The sequence below is a fragment of the Theobroma cacao genome, chromosome 2 (genome assembly GCF_053813885.1).
Source record: "Theobroma cacao isolate CCN51 chromosome 2, ASM5381388v1, whole genome shotgun sequence".
NCBI classification, from domain to species: Eukaryota; Viridiplantae; Streptophyta; class Magnoliopsida; order Malvales; family Malvaceae; genus Theobroma; species Theobroma cacao.
The window spans coordinates 5,824,465-5,841,385 of NC_142640.1; the positions used below are offsets into that span (position 1 = coordinate 5,824,465).

General features: G+C 37.2%; 5 protein-coding genes across 8 annotated transcripts; 2 read left to right on the forward strand and 3 right to left on the reverse strand.

Moving 5' to 3' along the window:
- Nucleotides 1–493: 493 nt before the first annotated feature.
- Nucleotides 494–4,027, forward strand: LOC18608050 (Pentatricopeptide repeat (PPR) superfamily protein). Of its 2 annotated transcripts, none has more exons than XM_007042523.3 (2): nucleotides 494–3,376; nucleotides 3,728–4,027. In XM_007042523.3, the coding sequence occupies exon 1, from the start codon at nucleotides 672–674 to the stop codon at nucleotides 3,126–3,128; it is 2,457 nt and encodes an 818-aa protein (XP_007042585.2). In that variant the 5' UTR covers nucleotides 494–671; the 3' UTR covers nucleotides 3,129–3,376; nucleotides 3,728–4,027. The 2 variants fall into 2 exon arrangements, with proteins under 2 accessions (XP_007042585.2, XP_007042583.2); XM_007042521.3 differs by lacking the exon at nucleotides 3,728–4,027 and adding an exon at nucleotides 3,617–3,677.
- Nucleotides 4,028–4,609: 582 nt separating this feature from the next.
- Nucleotides 4,610–6,122, forward strand: LOC18608051 ((S)-8-oxocitronellyl enol synthase CYC2-like). Its single transcript, XM_007042525.3, has 2 exons — nucleotides 4,610–4,767; nucleotides 4,874–6,122. The coding sequence occupies exons 1-2, from the start codon at nucleotides 4,636–4,638 to the stop codon at nucleotides 6,005–6,007; spliced, it is 1,266 nt and encodes a 421-aa protein (XP_007042587.2). The 5' UTR covers nucleotides 4,610–4,635; the 3' UTR covers nucleotides 6,008–6,122.
- Nucleotides 6,047–7,749, reverse strand: SSN2 (zinc finger SWIM domain protein). The gene is made up of 5 exons (XM_007042526.3): nucleotides 7,398–7,749; nucleotides 7,270–7,291; nucleotides 7,031–7,136; nucleotides 6,692–6,799; nucleotides 6,047–6,596 (listed from the first exon to the last, which is right to left on the reverse strand). Exons 1-5 carry the CDS (start codon nucleotides 7,552–7,554, stop codon nucleotides 6,495–6,497), a joined length of 495 nt encoding a protein of 164 aa, XP_007042588.1. The 5' UTR covers nucleotides 7,555–7,749; the 3' UTR covers nucleotides 6,047–6,494.
- Nucleotides 7,750–8,961: 1,212 nt separating this feature from the next.
- On the reverse strand, nucleotides 8,962–12,381 carry LOC18608053 (Protein phosphatase 2C family protein). The gene is made up of 4 exons (XM_007042528.3): nucleotides 11,856–12,381; nucleotides 10,720–11,093; nucleotides 9,752–9,988; nucleotides 8,962–9,624 (listed from the first exon to the last, which is right to left on the reverse strand). Exons 1-4 carry the CDS (start codon nucleotides 12,118–12,120, stop codon nucleotides 9,355–9,357), a joined length of 1,146 nt encoding a protein of 381 aa, XP_007042590.1. The 5' UTR covers nucleotides 12,121–12,381; the 3' UTR covers nucleotides 8,962–9,354.
- Nucleotides 12,382–13,037: 656 nt separating this feature from the next.
- Nucleotides 13,038–16,698, reverse strand: LOC18608054 (RING/U-box superfamily protein). 3 transcript variants are annotated; one of them, XM_088804009.1, is made up of 4 exons: nucleotides 16,541–16,698; nucleotides 16,201–16,438; nucleotides 15,501–15,688; nucleotides 13,038–13,627 (listed from the first exon to the last, which is right to left on the reverse strand). In XM_088804009.1, exons 2-4 carry the CDS (start codon nucleotides 16,408–16,410, stop codon nucleotides 13,255–13,257), a joined length of 771 nt encoding a protein of 256 aa, XP_088660135.1. In that variant the 5' UTR covers nucleotides 16,411–16,438; nucleotides 16,541–16,698; the 3' UTR covers nucleotides 13,038–13,254. The 3 variants fall into 3 exon arrangements, with proteins under 3 accessions (XP_088660135.1, XP_007042591.2, XP_017971924.1); XM_007042529.3 differs by having other exon boundaries at nucleotides 13,038–13,690; XM_018116435.2 differs by having other exon boundaries at nucleotides 13,038–13,690; nucleotides 16,201–16,447; nucleotides 16,541–16,687.
- Nucleotides 16,699–16,921: the final 223 nt, after the last annotated feature.

Genomic DNA, 16,921 nt, shown 5'->3' on the forward strand with positions numbered 1-16,921 from the left:
AATTTTGCAGTAGCGGTTAACAAATGGCTTCTATTACAAATCAGTACTAAGTTGGTTATCACTTGATTGATCTGGTTTCAAAATAGCTTTAACAATCTTTGGCACTGAGGGAGGAGGGGATATTGTTCATGAACAATGGTAATCAGCAAGGACTAACGAGACTGGTTACCCTTTTTGTATAAGCATTTTGAAAACTCGCTATCATTGCCTATTATAAGAGATTTGGTTATAGTATTTGCCAACACAAGGATGATCCATTGCAACCAAAAAGAACTACAGTAAACTAGCTGGGAGCTTGGAGCACAATCAACTTCCATTGACAACAAAATAAAAAATTTACCAAGGTTAAAGGCGGACAGCACCAATTTTTGACTAGATTCACAGCTGACATGGCACGCTTTTATTGGTCATAGAATCTAGTCCGTTCTTAACCACAGGGGAATCGAATCTCCCTCCTCCCAAAATATCCTCTTCTCATATCTTTGTCCCCAGCCTTCTAAACTTAAACAGAGAGAGTGTGGACTGTTTAATTATCTTGTTACAATGATAACGAAGAGGACACCAGCTGTTTGCAAAAAATCAACTCCTCTTCTCTCTCCCTCTCTCTTTCTCTCTATCTGCTCGACTTGCTGAACCATAGAAACGCTTCAACCTTCTCATAATCTGTCTAAATGGCAGAGAGACTAGCTCTACCTCTACTCCTTCCAAATCCTCCACCTTCAAAACCCCCATTTTTAAACCAAACCCACAACCAACGACAAAATCCAACTTTACTACCCAATTCACCACCTCCCTCAACTCCAATCCTTCAAGACCTCCTCCTCCGCCATAGCGTCAAGCCCCAACAACCCATCGACCCACAAGCCCGAACCCGGACCCGGACCCGTATCGGCCGCTCACGTGACCTCAACCGTGGGAAGCCCTGGACTCATAACCGTCTGTCTCCTCAGGGTCAGCAGGTTCTCAATTCCTTAATTGACTCTTCTTTTGATTCCAATCAACTTGACAGTGTTTTGGCTAAGTTATTTGAGCAATACCAAGAAAACCCAGATGCAAAAACAGATTTTTTGACTGCTGAAGTGCTGGGAATTGTTAAAGGTTTAGGTTTTTACAAGAAACATGACTTGGCTTTGGGTGTTTTCAATTGGGTTAAGGGTAGAAAAGACTGTGACTTGGTTTTGAATAATTCTGTTGTTGCTGTTATTGTTAGTATGTTAGGAAAAGCAGGGAGGGTATCTGTTGCTGCCAACTTGTTAAATAGCTTGCATAAAGAAGGGTTTAATCTTAATGTTTATGCTTATACTTCTTTGATAACTGCATATGCCAGTAGTGGGAGGTATAGGGAAGCCATGATGGTTTTTAAGAAAATAGAGGAAGAGGGTTGCAAACCTACTTTGATAACTTATAACGTAATTTTGAATGTGTATGGTAAAATGGGTATGCCTTGGAGTAAAATCATGGCTCTTGTTGATGGGATGAAGAGCGATGGAGTTGGCCTGGATGCTTATACTTATAATACGCTTATAAGTTGTTGCCGTAGAGGGTCTTTGCATGAGGAAGCGGCTTTGGTTTTTGATGAAATGAAATTGGCTGGTTTTAGTCCGGATAATGTCACTTATAATGCGTTGTTGGATGTGTACGGGAAGTCTCGGCGACCTGAGGAAGCCGTGGAGGTTTTAAAAGATATGGAACTTAATGGTTTTACACCTAGCACTGTGACTTATAATTCGTTGATTTCTGCTTATGCTAGGGATGGTCTACTGGAGGAGGCAATGGACTTGAAAAGACAGATGGAGGGAAAAGGGATTAAGCCTGATGTTTTTACCTATACCACTCTTTTGTCAGGATTTGAGAAGGCCGGGAAAGATGAGTTGGCGATGGGGGTTTTCGAGGAGATGAGAAGTGCAGGTTGCAGGCCAAATATTTGTACTTTCAATGCTCTAATTAAGATGCACGGTAACCGAGGAAAGTTTACTGAGATGATGAACGTTTTTGATGAGATCAAGGCTTGCAATGGTGCACCAGATATTGTTACTTGGAATACACTATTGGCAGTGTTTGGGCAAAATGGGATAGATTTAGAAGTGTCAGGAGTATTCAAGGAGATGAAAAGAGCGGGTTTTGTACCTGAAAGGGACACTTTCAACACCCTAATTAGTGCATACAGTCGCTGTGGTTCTTTTGATCAAGCCATGTCTGTTTATAAGAGAATGCTGGAAGCTGGAGTTACCCCAGACCTTTCTACTTATAATGCTGTTTTGGCAGCATTGGCACGGGGAGGGCTCTGGAAACAGTCTGAGAAAATACTTGCTGAAATGAAAGATGGTCGGTGTAAACCCAATGAGCTAACCTACTGTTCTTTGCTTCATGTTTATGCCAATGGGAAGCAGGTAGATCGGATGCATGCCCTTGCAGAAGAGATATATTCTGGTATCATTGAACCTCATGCTGTGCTCTTAAAGACACTTGTTTTGGTTAATAGTAAATGTGACCTTCTTGTGGAAACAGAGCGTGCTTTCTCAGAATTGAGGAAGAAAGGATTTTCACCTGACATAACTACTCTAAATGCCATGGTCTCAATATATGGAAGGAGGCAGATGGTTTCCAAGACAAATGAGATCTTGACCTTCATGAATGAGAGTGGCTTTACTCCTAGCTTGACAACTTACAATAGTTTGATGTATATGTATAGCCGCTCTGAAAATTTTGAGGAATCAGAAAAAGTTCTAAGGGAAGTTTTGGCAAAAGGTATAAAACCTGATATAATTTCATATAACACTGTTATTTATGCCTATTGTAGAAATGGTCGAATGAAAGAGGCTTCCCGGATCTTCTCAGAAATGGGCAATTCCGGCCTTATGCCTGATGTTATCACTTACAATACCTTTGTTGCAAGTTATGCAGCTGATACCATGTTTGAGGAGGCTATTGATGTGGTTAGATACATGATTAAGCATGGGTGTAAACCAAACCAGAATACATACAACTCCATAATAGATGGATATTGTAAACTCAATCACCAGGATGAGGCAAGTACATTTGTTAACAACCTTCAGAAGCTAGATCCGCATATTTCCAAGGAGGAGGAAATTAGACTATCAGAGCGTATTGTGGAAAAATGGTCATAGAAGATGGTCTTCCATAAAAAAAGAATCTATCTGGACTGTGTTATTACTGTTTGAGCACAGAGAGAGAAAGCAGAAATGGTCATGTTGTACACGATTCTGTGTTTTTCCTTGGGGTTAATATGCAACTCTTAGCTTTTAGAAGGCTTAGAGTGTATTTAGCTAGTCTTGTGGGGAGAACACTGTACAGCTGATGAGTGATGAGACAAGAAACAGGAATGACGAAAGGGGGGAATTGAAAAACTCCCAAGGTATGTGCAATCAGTTTTGTACCAATCAAATAGAAATCATTGTGCAGTTAACATAGTTTGTCTGTAAAATTGTTATCTAAAGAAATATATAATAGGTTTCATTTGTGCAATAAATATCCCTTTCGATGTAATTTACCGTTACATGAGTACCATATCTCTGCAAGTTGGATTTTCTGTTTCAATGTTTTCTCAAACTTAGTATGATATTAAAACTTTTAGATGTTAATTATATATTATCAGGTATGCCGGTGATTGTAAGTTTGTTTATTCACAATGTAATTGAAGAAGCTTCGTGTTGTCAGTGAGAGTTGATTCAAGCCATCATTAACCTAGCCCTTTGTCATCTTTTAGATTGGTTCAACTTTGTGAATGAAATGGCATCAGGATATATTCCAACCCAGGGAAGAAACGACAGATACAGGAATGGGGCAATTTACAACAGCGATTGGAATTCTATTCAAGTGGTTAGTTTACGGGCGTCTTTACTGTTGTTTCTCATGGTCATTGTTTTCATAAGTGACGGCTGAACCTTCTTTCCTCCTTTCCTTTTCCTAAGTGTTAAGTGAAGTTTCTTTTTAATTCTCATTAGATCCTATCTGTAAATACATCTTTCATTCTTAATATAAATCAATCCTACTTTCCCAATGAAAATTCAAATTCTATTACTTGTAGCAATGATTAATAATATTATGTTAGAAGATAAGGGTGTTTTCTGGACGCTGGGACTTCCACGCGAGAATGATTTGTACGCTGAGGTGTTAACAAGCTGGGCAGAGTAAGCCAAAATTAGACCAATTCTGAGTCTGAAATTCCATAACGGCGGCAATGATTCATTAACAACCCGTATACCTCCTTTTTGCCTTTTATTTTTTAATTTTTATTTTATACGAAAACTATAGTCTGTCTACGGGTGCCATATCCGTCTGCGCCAATTACGTGCCGATTTATTTCCAGGAGAAAGGGTAGTTCCATAATTCGAACTTCCAAGTCCATAGTATTTATAATTTTTATATGCCCTTTAATATCTGTTTAATAAACAAATTAGAGTCTTCGAAATCTGAGTGGATGTGGTGCTTTAATTTATTATATATTCATTTCCCATTATCAACAGCAATGTACCTCGTAGTTAGCCAGAGATATCCACGAAACCAGAATTGACTCAACTTGGCTAATGCCTAGCTAATAAGTGGATAAGGCTGGATGATTTGTACAGCGCATCAATTTTACATATAAAACACACACGTCACTTTGCGAAGAGGATGAGTATAAAATTAGGAACGGAACGAAAAGGAATTTGGAACACAATTTGTGAGAGCAGATTGAGCATTCTTTCATATCAGCAATCAGAAGAAATGAGCTGGTGGTGGGCAGGGGCCATAGGAGCTGCAAGGGTAAGCAAAGCCGATACGTTTTTATGTGATCAATTTGTTTATTTTCTCTCTTTAGTTGTCTCTATGTCTCAATAAACTAAGTTTTTCATTTGGTCAAATTCTACAGAAAAAATTGGAAGAGCACGATGAACCATCCAAGTACAAGAGCGTTGCCCTCGTCATTGGCATCACTGGCATCGTCGGCAGCAGCCTCGCCGAGATCCTTCCCTTCTCCGATATTCCAGGAGGACCTTGGAAGGTCTATGGCGTAGCTCGTCGCCCCCGCCCTGCCTGGACTAACGCCCTACCTATTGATTACATACAATGTAACATCTCAAATGAAGAAGAAACGCAAGAAAAACTATCAAAACTCAAGGATGTCACTCACATATTTTATGTTGCATGGGCTAAGAAATCAAGTGAAGCTGAAAATTGCATGGTCAATGGTACTATGCTACGCAACGTGTTGAAAGCTGTAATCCCGAATGCACCGAAGTTGAAACATGTATGCTTGCAAACTGGGCGTAGACATTACACCGGTCCTTTCGATTCGGTTGGCAAGGTTCAGCCCCATGATCCTCCATTTCGTGAGGATCTTCCAAGGCTTCCAGTTTTGAATTTTTGCTATACACTAGAGGATGTTTTGTTTGAAGAGGTAAAGAAAAAGGATGGATTGACATGGTCAGTTCATAGGCCTGGAGTGATTTTTGGATTCTCTCCATGTAGTTTGATGAATATAGTTGGCAGTCTATGCGTTTATGCAGCGATTTGTAAGCATGAGGGCAAGCCATTAAGGTTTCCAGGGAGTCGTCAAGCTTGGGATGGGTATTGGGATGCATCAGATGCAGATTTGATTGCAGAGCATCAGATATGGGCAGCACTGAATCGGCATGCGAAAAATGAAGCCTTCAATTGCAGCAATGGAGATGTGTTCAAGTGGAAGGATTTATGGAAGGTGTTAGCTAAGCAGTTTGGGATTGAAGATTACGGATTTCATGAAAGCGATGAGAGGCACAGCTTGGTTGAAATGATGAAGGACAAGGGCCCATTGTGGGATGAGATCGTCAGAGAGAAGGGTCTTGTGCCTACAAAACTGAATGAGGTAGGGGCATGGCGGTTTGCTGATGCAGTGCTTTCTGGAAAGTCGTTGTTGGATAGCATGAACAAGAGCAAAGAGCATGGATTCGTTGGGTTCAGGAACTCGAAAACGTCCTTCAATTCTTGGATTGATAAGATGAAAACTCACAAGATTGTACCTTGATTTGAGATTTCACTAAATGTTGTATTACAGAGGATTGCATTTGTTCTTTTTTTTTTTTCACCACCTGTTAATTACAGTGGAAAACATACAAAGTAGATTCTGATTTTCTCGAACAGGACTTGATTGTTGTTTTGTTCATTATTGTGACAATTGTTAATATTGTGGAACTGTAATCTTAAAAAGCCATTAAGAAAAGTCTGGCCACATAATAGGAAGGGATTAGCAGTTAGAAAGTCGCAACCAGGAATGCTGAGCAATGCCTGTTCAGAACCAATACATAAGCAAGAAGAGAATAAAGCAAAATATTAACAGCCAAGAACTTGAGAATGATGTTGTTCAATAGACAAAACAAGTAGTGTGCTGGATGAATTTTCTAGATGCTTTACCTGGCTATTCCTTTGATTATAAAACAAAAATCCCATACATGCTAACTTCTCAAGCATTACCTCTTTATCTAAAAAATAAAGAGTTAATTCATTACAAAGATCTAGAGTTCTGAAAGCAATAATGCTAGCTGTTCATCAGACACTTTAACTTCAACACAAGCTCCCAATGATCCAGCAAGTCTTGCAGCTAATTGATGCTTACACTAGACCCCAAAAAAAACAAAAAAACCTTTTAAAAGCAGTAAAAAGAAGAAAAATGAGAAGGTGTGGAGAGAAAGAAGGAATAACACAATCTTACACAAAGTTGTTCTCCTCTGTTAGCTATATCATAAAAGAATGAATAACAAGCACAATAGTGTTCAGGAAAACAGAAATACTCCTCCTTCCTCCTAGATTCTCCCACAACCTAAATTAACACAATAACAAGAAAGAAACCCAATTTCAGACAAATTTTTGGGACAATGGTTACAATGGCATTTGCCTAAATTACCCAAATTTCACAGCAAGGCAGTCACTGACAAATTTTCAAACTTTTCGGATTATATTTGCCAAAACTCTAATATATATATACATACAGTTCAGGATATTATATTAAGGTTGTGCAAAATGAGATTGATATGGAGAGAAGCGAATGAACCTGAAAGATAGAACGACCGCTGGGCTCACCAGAGATCTTCTTGACGCCCCTTTGGTCCACTATCCTAGTTGCTCTCTCAAAGTTTTTACCAAACAAGAAATGCAAGCTGCAATTCAAGATAAAAAAAATAGAAAAAAAAAAGAGTAATAGTTTAAAGAACTAATCAGTACCCATTTCTAATCCTATCTAATTTCTTAAGTCCAAGTAGTAAAGATTAAAGAAGATAGGCATTTGCTTACATTGATAGCTGCTCCTCACTCACTGGCCAATTTGACACAGCATGTACATAAGATCACCAAATAGAAATTAAAAAGGAAAAATGATAGTATTAGAAAGAAAGAAGAGATAGAGGGGAAAACGGAAGGACCTGAATGAGTTGACTCAATAGTTTTCCACACTGATTCAGCGACCAAATGGCTTGCAGTCATCCTCTTCTTTGGCTTGCAAAAAAGCGCAGATTTTGAAAAGGTATATTGCGATCCTCCAGCCAAATTAGTAGTTTGGAAGTTTCTTACTGCTTCCATGACGAAAATCTGAACAAATTGCTGCTTCCAGAGCAGCAGAAGTCGAGCAGTGCCATCTTCCAATGCAAGTGAAACTGCCAAAGGGCTGGTTTCGATTACTGTCCGAGCGAGACACACCGAAACAGATTTCTTTATTTCTTCTTTTTTCCTCACATAAATGTAAAATTTGTGAATCTCTCACTCAATTTGTTCTCTCCGTTTGTTTCACGTTCTTATACCAGTGATGGTCAATGGTCAAATTCTTGGACTTTAATAATAAAAAAATATAATATATTTTTTAAATTCTTAAATTATCTCAAAAAAATTTAAAGTAAATATTTATATTCAAATATTTATACTTTTGTTTTATTTTGAATCAAATAAATTTTTATAATTAAAAATTAATTAATTATTATTAATTAAAATAATATTCACATTTTATGACATATGATATATTTATTTGCCATATTGTGTGGGATAATGACACGATTACATGTATTTTTAGCTTTTCAATTTAGTGTTATAAAAATGATAAGTGAATTTTGATTAATGATCATTGATTAATTTTTAATTTTAAGAATTTATTTAATTTAAAATAAAAATATAAAATTTAATTTAACATAATAAAAAAATAATGATTTATTTAAAATTTTTAAAATAATTTAAAATTTTTTTAAATATTATGTAAAAGAAAAAATTCAAGATTTTAACTCAAATGGCAGATATTTCTTTGCTGTATTTATTTTGGTTGAAGTCACGTATTTGAGTTTGACCATTGTTTTGGCCACTTTCTTTTGACAAGGGAATCTTAACCAACTCGCGTAAAAGCGAATATCACAACATAATGACGTTATTACTAGTATAATGTAATTCCTTCATTGCCTAACATCTTACGACACCGACGATTTCTCTTTGACTTGGTATAATCAATTAAAACAAAATAGTATAGTCTTAACTCATTATCTGACTAATTAACCGTTATAATCTTTAAATAAACATAAAATTCATACTTGGACTTCTATTTATACATTGGAAAACATATTGACAAAGTTCAAAACAAAAAAAAAAAAAAACCGTCTTCTCCTTTTGCATATCAATGGACAAGTTAAAGTAACCAAACATCTTAGTTTGGGCGCAACTGGTTGTCGCTTTATCTTTTTGGTCTGTTCGTTGCACCTAACGCATAGGTTGCTAGTTGCCGTTCAATCGAAGGAAGCTGTCTTACAATATTGGTATTAAACATCATTCTGTTTTATTTTAGACATCCAAATTACAAGGCAATCTTGTTGTGTTGGTGCTCTCCACTTCTAAAAGAAAAGAAGAAGTACAGCACAGTTTCCAATATTCTCAACCATGATGTCTTAATTTAACTTGCTTCCCATCTGCAGATATGGTGGATTTTAGGAAGAATGAATGAGTTGGAGAAACTGGGGGTAATGAAGCAACAGATTATCATGTTGACTATGAACATCAAATAAAACAATACAAAAATGATGCCTTCATTTTTCTGGGATGCATTGATATCAACTTCAAAAAAGGTAAAGGCCAAGAATCTGACAGATGACTGAATGCGGTAGAACTTCACTTGGAAAAGCCACACCAGCCTGCTTCCTTCACTTGGAAAATGAAAATCTCTACCAGCCTGCTTCCATCAGCATCCACCTTATATCCTTCAGTGACTTCATTACCTTCCAAACTCTATATTCTCTCCAATCAACACTCCTACGTCCAGAACTGATCCCAGCTATCATTGTGTTTCTTTACATAAATAAACTTACATGAAACGTCAGTGTGCTACTCTATAACTCAATTCTGCTGTATTCAGGATATTGTTTGAAGCAGATCCTCATCTGCTTCATCTGCATTGAAGGAATAGATGTCCACAGGTGCTGTTGTGCACCTCATGGCATTTTGTTTAACTCTGTTATTGGAAGAGCCTTGGGGTTGATCAAGATAAATTACAATCACAGTGATGTCATCATGAAAATGGCGCCTTATTCCCTTTTCGATTTTCTTAATATCATCATATCTCATCTCTCTTTTCTTTGCAACTTCTTGAAGTGCAGCTCTTACCAATCTCTTAGCAATACCCTGCAAATATTCAGCAATTTGAAAATGAATATCAAAATGCTATGGAGAAGTTTATAGTTTGTTTCAAAGATAAAAGTGAGAATTCATTTCCACTAATTTAACTGACAAGACAAACATGAATACTCACAGCTCTGGGGTTTTTGAAAACAATGTCTACAGCAACTTCATCACTCAACTGCTCCCATAAGCCATCGGATGCAAAGATCAGAAAAAGGTCCTGTGGCTTAAGCTTCCTAATAAGGATAGAAGGTTCTGCTGTAATTGCAGCTCTTTTAAGGGGAACAGGATTTCCAAATTGCTGAAAGATTGGATCTCTATAAAAGTCAGGTTTCTTCAGGTAAACATCACCAATAGATCTCGACACCTGAATTAAGAAAAACAAATGCTTAGACCAGCACAATCCATCACATGATCTAAAATCATTAATTAATCAACTATCCGGAGTATTACAATCTGGGGTAAGATTAAAAGCTAATGAATCTTATTCCCTCAACTCATGTAAGGATTGAAGAATAAAGCTCCAGTAGCCTGCTAAAGTTAAGGGAAAGAAATCACCAAAAGAGAAAAAATAAGCAAACAAAAAAAAAAAAAGAACAGAGAAAAGACTCTCTGTAGTTACATGAGCTTAGCATATGCTTCAGGGGTCATTTACCCATCTCATGCATAGAAGGCAATACTATTTGACACACAGCTGATGAGACAGTACCAGAAGTTGGATGAAAATATTCCCGGAAAAGTTGAAACTACAACCCTTTTTTAGAATAGCTTTCATTCCAACGCATAACATATGTGTGTGTAAATATACCTCTCCACCAAGCAAAAGGAAACTGATAAAAGACACCAATGTGCGTAAATATGAAAAAGATTTTACCAATAATCATACCTGGGACAAAAAAAGGATGGCAATAATCAACTCAGCTCAAAATTTGAGTCTGCTTTGGGGCAGATACAAAGCTGATTAATTGTCAAGCACCAAAAAGGTAAAAAGGCATACTGATTTCATTGACTATTCCTAGAACCAATACATTTCCTATTCCTCAAACTGACAGATTTACACCTAAACTCTAATACATCGACTTGCCAACAGAACTGTACCTGGATTATGCCCTTAATCCTCCAAACTCCACGGGTGTACACCACTATATGAGAATCATCTGGGTGAAGTGCCTCAACCTCCTTTCTGACATCCTCATCTCCAACGTTATGATCTGTTGACAGTCTCTCCGCCACAACCATATTTTTCTTATCCGCTGAAACTCTCCGGCCAAGAACTGCCCTTGAATCACCAAGGTTTGCCACATATAACTCATCATTTGAAATAGCACCAACTAGACAGCATGATCCAACTGAAGCAATTTGAGGCCTCAGCGGCAATGATTGCTTCACCAAATGCAAAAACTCCTCTTCAGTTGCATTGAATGCCTTCTTTATAACATCTGCAGATAATCCCCCTTGTTCCGTAGCAAATTCTACAAATAAAAATAGAAAAACTAAAGGTCAAAGGGAGTGACAAGAATCCATTATGCCTTCCATCACTCTTTTTAGATTTCACATGCAAAATTATCAATGACGTAGGCCAAAAGCCAAAAAAAAGAGAGGTGAAAGGTGCCAAAAACTTGAATTATACTTGTTATTGATTGTTGAATCTTGTAGTTCAAAGTCCACTATCCAACACATATAGATACAAATTCAGACTATGTTCTTATTCATTTTATACACAGGTGTACTTATTGAAAACATCCAAATAAAACATGCATGATAAACACTAGTAAGTTGTTCCCAGATATCCATATACTGACGAACACATCCTGAAATAATGGTTAAAAAAAAAAAAAAGAGATTTACAACAAAATCTTCTTTGCCCGTTAAAACAAAAAAGAGAAAGAACATAATAACAATTGTGTATAACTAACGGATAAATATTTGATGCTTTATGATGATTCCCTTGAGGGCTTAAGGTTTGCCTGCCATGCCCATACACAAGACTATATGTTCAGTCTATGCACATGTAATAGCAAATCAAAAAGACGCAAAAATTTTACATGCAAAGGCAGGGCCACATGCATAGCAGCATAGATGCAAAAACACCCCCATATCCAATAATATAAAAAGGCAACAAGTACCATAAAAATTTTATTCTCCTAGAAAAGCAAAATAAAGAACATATTCTATATCCAAAACCCAAGAGAAAAGAATGAGAAATTGCTGTAAGAGATGAGAATAATAATTACTGTGGAGAAAAGGGAAGAGATGTTTGTTGACAAATCTTGAAGCTTCAGGACCACCGTGTCCGTCATAGACACCAACGTAGGTAGCAAAAGGAGATGTAAAGACTTGGCTTTGATCTTCAAGGTTGTTGTTCGCTTGGACCACAGCGATGGAGTAATCACCGGAAGCGTGAGGTTTGAGGTCAGCGTGCCACATCAGACCATCCCCACCAGCCCTCAACCCAAGGCAACGTTCAAGCGGCCTGGAAAGCGACCGCAACATCATCATTCTTTCGAAAGATCCTCTGCTATGGAATAACCTTCCGCCGCCTCTTCTCTTCTTTTTATTTGTTCGACGTTTGGTTTTTTTGGTGTCAATAGAGAGAGAGAGAGAGAGAGAGTTTTAATGGGATTTTTTCTGTTGTTGTTGTTGCTGTGGTTTTTGGTTAGGTAATGGAACATTTAAGAGAGAAAAATAAAGAGAGAGAGAGGGGGAAGTGGGGTAAAGGGAAAGGGGAGATGCCGCGTGAAGAGGAAGATGACCAAGACCCGATACTTGCTGTATTACTATGTACTCAGCGCGTTAACAAAAGGCCTAATTTGTTTAGTTTTCCTTTCCCCTCTCCTTTTTCTTTCTTCTCCTGTTTGACTTTTTTTTTTTTTGTTTTTGCTTTTTAAGTTCGCCCTTTAAACTTCTTGGCAAGAGAGTATTTTAATATTTCAATGTTCCAGATAAAACTAGGTTTAATATTTTCCCTTATTCCATTTGGGTTAAATGAGGGGTTCATGCATAAGTTATCAAATGATTTTACGTATATACTTTATACTTTTTTATAGATGTTATGTTTGGGGGGGTATTAAAAGATTATTAATTGTGTGAAATGTGTGAACCTGACAGAAAGATACAATTACCAACCTCTGTCCGCACATGGTATTTTGTTTTTGCCAACCTGCTCAACTGAAATGACATGAAAAAATCTAAGAGCAGTAGTAGCATTTTCTCTCTCTCTCTTTTTCTTTTTGGTTATTTTTCCTTCTCAATTTTCGGATGAAAATGGGGGAATTTCGAGGAACAAGATTTTCGGACAAAGATTGAGACTTGTTTATGGTGATAGCAATTAAAGTTTTGTTTACAATTAGTTTGTGAATTTTGGTCAGGCAACCTTAATATAAGGCATAGATGCTTTATATTTTTAAATTCTGCTGTTATCAAAATTAAGGAATATCTTTCCCCTTCTTTATAACAAAAAGAAGTCACAAATATTAAATATACAGTACCACATATACGAAGGAGTTCAAATTACAAAGTGCTTCTGCTATTGGGTCAACTGTCAAAATTTTCCACCAGAGCACAAGAAACACAGGGAAAAGGACAAAAAAAAAAAAAAAAAAAAACCCCTTACGTTCTATTCACGAGTCCTGACTACTTTTTAAGTATACTTCTTCTACAGTAAGGGCAATCCCCACAAGTTCTAACCCACGGATCTAAGCAGGCTAAGTGAAACCGGTGCCCACAAGGCAGCCGTGTAAGTACATCGTCGTCCCCAAAGCTCTCCAGACATATACTGCAATCCCTTGAGTCCCTTGACAACTTTTTATCGACATCCACCTCCCCGCTGCTAAAAACTTCCAGCGGCAAACCGTCCAGGGCCTCCTGAGTAAGACCAGGAGGCTTCTTGTTAGTTTCTTCCAACAATTGAAACCTTTCTGTTTGAGAGGTCAGGTCAGTAAAAGGGGAACTCCCAGAGGACAACCCTGTAGAAATTTCACTTCCCCAGTCCCCTGCATCAACGAGCCTGAAATCATCACCCAATAAATACTCCCTGCGGTAAGCATTGGGTGGAGCTCTGCTGCTTCGCCTAAACAAAGCCCATGAATAACAAAGGGAAGAAACCAAAAAATGAAATAAAAAAAAAAGCAACAAAAAAAAAACCATGGCGAACAAATGTTTAAACAGTCACTTGGACTCTGAAGTCCACTACTGAATGCAAAACACGACATATATATGTCCATTACTGAATGCCAGACACAACATTAATGAATACAGGTGCAATAGGTCCACATTTGCTTCTCCCAAGCAGTCAATGGTAAGTTAGGAAAAGGTGATACTAATTTGCTATAGATAGGAAGTGGCAGCAGACGTAGGCTGATAGGCATAGTGGTTAGTGATGTTAGTACCACTAACATTACTCAAGCATAAGAAGCACCAGTGGGACTGGAAATTACTGGTAGTTAGTGATGCAAAGTACAACCACCACTACTAGGTAGAAAGCACCAACAGCAGCAGTGGGCCTGGATATTATGGTAGTACTGATGGCTGGGGAGTAACAAAAGCAGTATCAGTTTTAATGTATTAGCGGAAGTGGGACTTCAAAGTGATGACAGGTTTTTCAAGGAAAAAGAAATCTGTGAAAAATATGATGTTCCATGAAAGCATCCAGGGTAAGAAAGAAAAACAACTACTGAAAGTTGAATTCACTGACAACCCACCCAACTGACCGAAATGCTGCATCATAGTGCATAGTGAGTTAAAAAAAGGTATGGAACAGGGGCAAAACCAGGAATTTTGCTTTTTTTGGGGGGCGGGGGGTAAATTTTTTTTAGGAAAAAATAGTATATATTTTATTATCACAAAAATATTAGTAAAAAAATTGTGAAGTTAACCTCATTAACAACAAGCAATAAGCATACTAGGTACAGATGAATAAAAATGTGATTGAATATAAACATTACATAAATTTCTTTCATACAGAAAATATATATACTTTCCCTCTTATCATCATATGGCATATATAAGGGATTGAATAAAAATTTATGTGTAACTAATAATAGAAGATAAGTTGGAAAACATTATAAGTATGTCACATTAAGGGAAATGGCAAATAAATGAAGAGGAAAAAAAAAGTATGTCACATGTAAAATTGATTTTAGATATATGCAAAATACAAATTAGTTGACACAAGCTAACACATTAGCAAAAAACTTCCCAAGCCAAGGGGAGGCCAGGGTCCCTGCCAGCCCAACCAGGCTTCACCCCTGGATGGAGTGAGTGAAACTAATCTCTTCATTGAAGTGCTATACGGCCCAGGCCATCTTCCTAACAGATCTATCATATGATATAGTACATCTATTCTTATTGCTAAATCAAGTCAAACTCCTAGTACCCCAATAATGAATCACAATTGACTATATCACACTTAATCTTCCTACTAATTATGATATAAATTGCTAGCATATCCACAAAACCAGAGTACAAAAGCAAAATCATTATTTGGATTGAGGTAAACTTTTACAAATTTTCATATGATTCGTCTATACTATCTGAAAACTTCACAAAAAAGTTACGGATGCAATGTGCTGTCCTTCAAAAGTTGGCACCCATTTAAAAAATTGGAGTCAGACCAAGAATGGCAGGTACAGATTTGGTCCAATTAGAGTAGCAAACAAAAATAAGTGCCATAGGTAGGTTCACCATCATTGATTTACAGTGGCTTCTAGTTGATGTCAAAGCTCAGGCAGAATTATAATATTCAAGATAAATATGACCATGACTCCAGTAGCTATAATGTCCCTTTTCTTTCATTTTGACAAGTAACATAATAAGGTAACTGTGACAAACCAATGCACCAACTGTAAGTTTCAAACTTGCAGAGAGCTCTAAGCACCAACCTGTTTGTAGAAACAGACACACCTCTCAATCTCTCAAGAAGCCTCGCTCTTGCAAGCAGCACAGCTCCAGGAAGCCTCTCATTTGATGTCAAACTTGGCCTACTTGAACTGCTTACGGCATCTGCATTTAAAGCATTGCTTAATACAAACGGGCTGGTACCTTGATCAAATCGCATAGATGAACGCTCCTGCCGAAGCCAAATTCAATATAGAATTACTCAAAAGACATTCAAAATATTCAACACCGATAAAAGAAGGTAATGATACAAGCTCAATGCCCTGAAAATAAATCAATCCGGAGAGTACAATTATAAGTTGGAAAAGGAGATAATATCAAACTACTCTATCTTTTTCTGGATAGGTTAGTGGAGAATTTTATTGCAAGTTACCTTAGGGCTCAGACAAGTTATCAAGAAAAATTTACACTATATAACTATTTTTCAGTAATTCCCCTAATAAATTTACACTATAAAATTAATTTTCAAAGCAAATTTCAATATTGAAGCAGAAAACAGACAATGAAGCACAACAAATTAATAAAATCCAATTTTTACTTAAATTAAAAATGCAGTTTATTCTTAATTCCAGAAACATATTACTCCGTATTTAACCTTTCATTTCTCTTTATTCAGCAACCAAATAAAAATAAACAACAAACAAGGAATAACAAAAAGGTAGTTGACGGAAAAATTGAGCGTACAGATTGAGAGGAAGCACGTGAGCTGAATTGGCGCACATGGGGGGACCGACGGAGATGATCACAGCCGTCCACATCATGCCTGTGATTGTGGTGACCGAGATGATGGCGGCGATTGTAATTCCGATCAATTGAGGACCCAATCAACGGATCTGAATCGGGTCGGCCCACTCTCGACCTTCGGGTATAGAATAACTCGGAAGCGCTCGTCATTCACCAAAAGCTCCAAATGTTTTTTGATCTAATTTACCTATTAAGTTTCCTCTTTAGAAAAATAATTAGAAATGTTTTCCAATTATATTCAGAATTAAGAAAAAGAAAAAGATGCGAAGCCGCTGCAAACCTTCGAAGAAACGCGAGAGAAAATGCGTGCGAAGAAGATCCGATAAGGTTAGCTTCAAAGAAAAGAAGCGCAAGGTCAAATGAAATGTTCAATTTTATCTCCAAATTAGGCTTTATTATCTCTTTCATCAGTGATTTCTGGACAAGTACACGACCCCTTTTTTTTTTTTTCATTTTTCTAAGAAAGGAATTTTTTTTGTGTTGGTTGGAGAATTCGCTTTTAGATGTAGCCACGTGTTGAATGAAAAAGGAAGAGTTTGCATTAACCGTTGGATCACAATATCGAGATTAAATTTATAATTATACAACCTTAACGTTTCCCGTGACCAACGGATATAACGCCTTTTGACGGTTTTGCTTAATGAAACAGAGAATCGCCGCC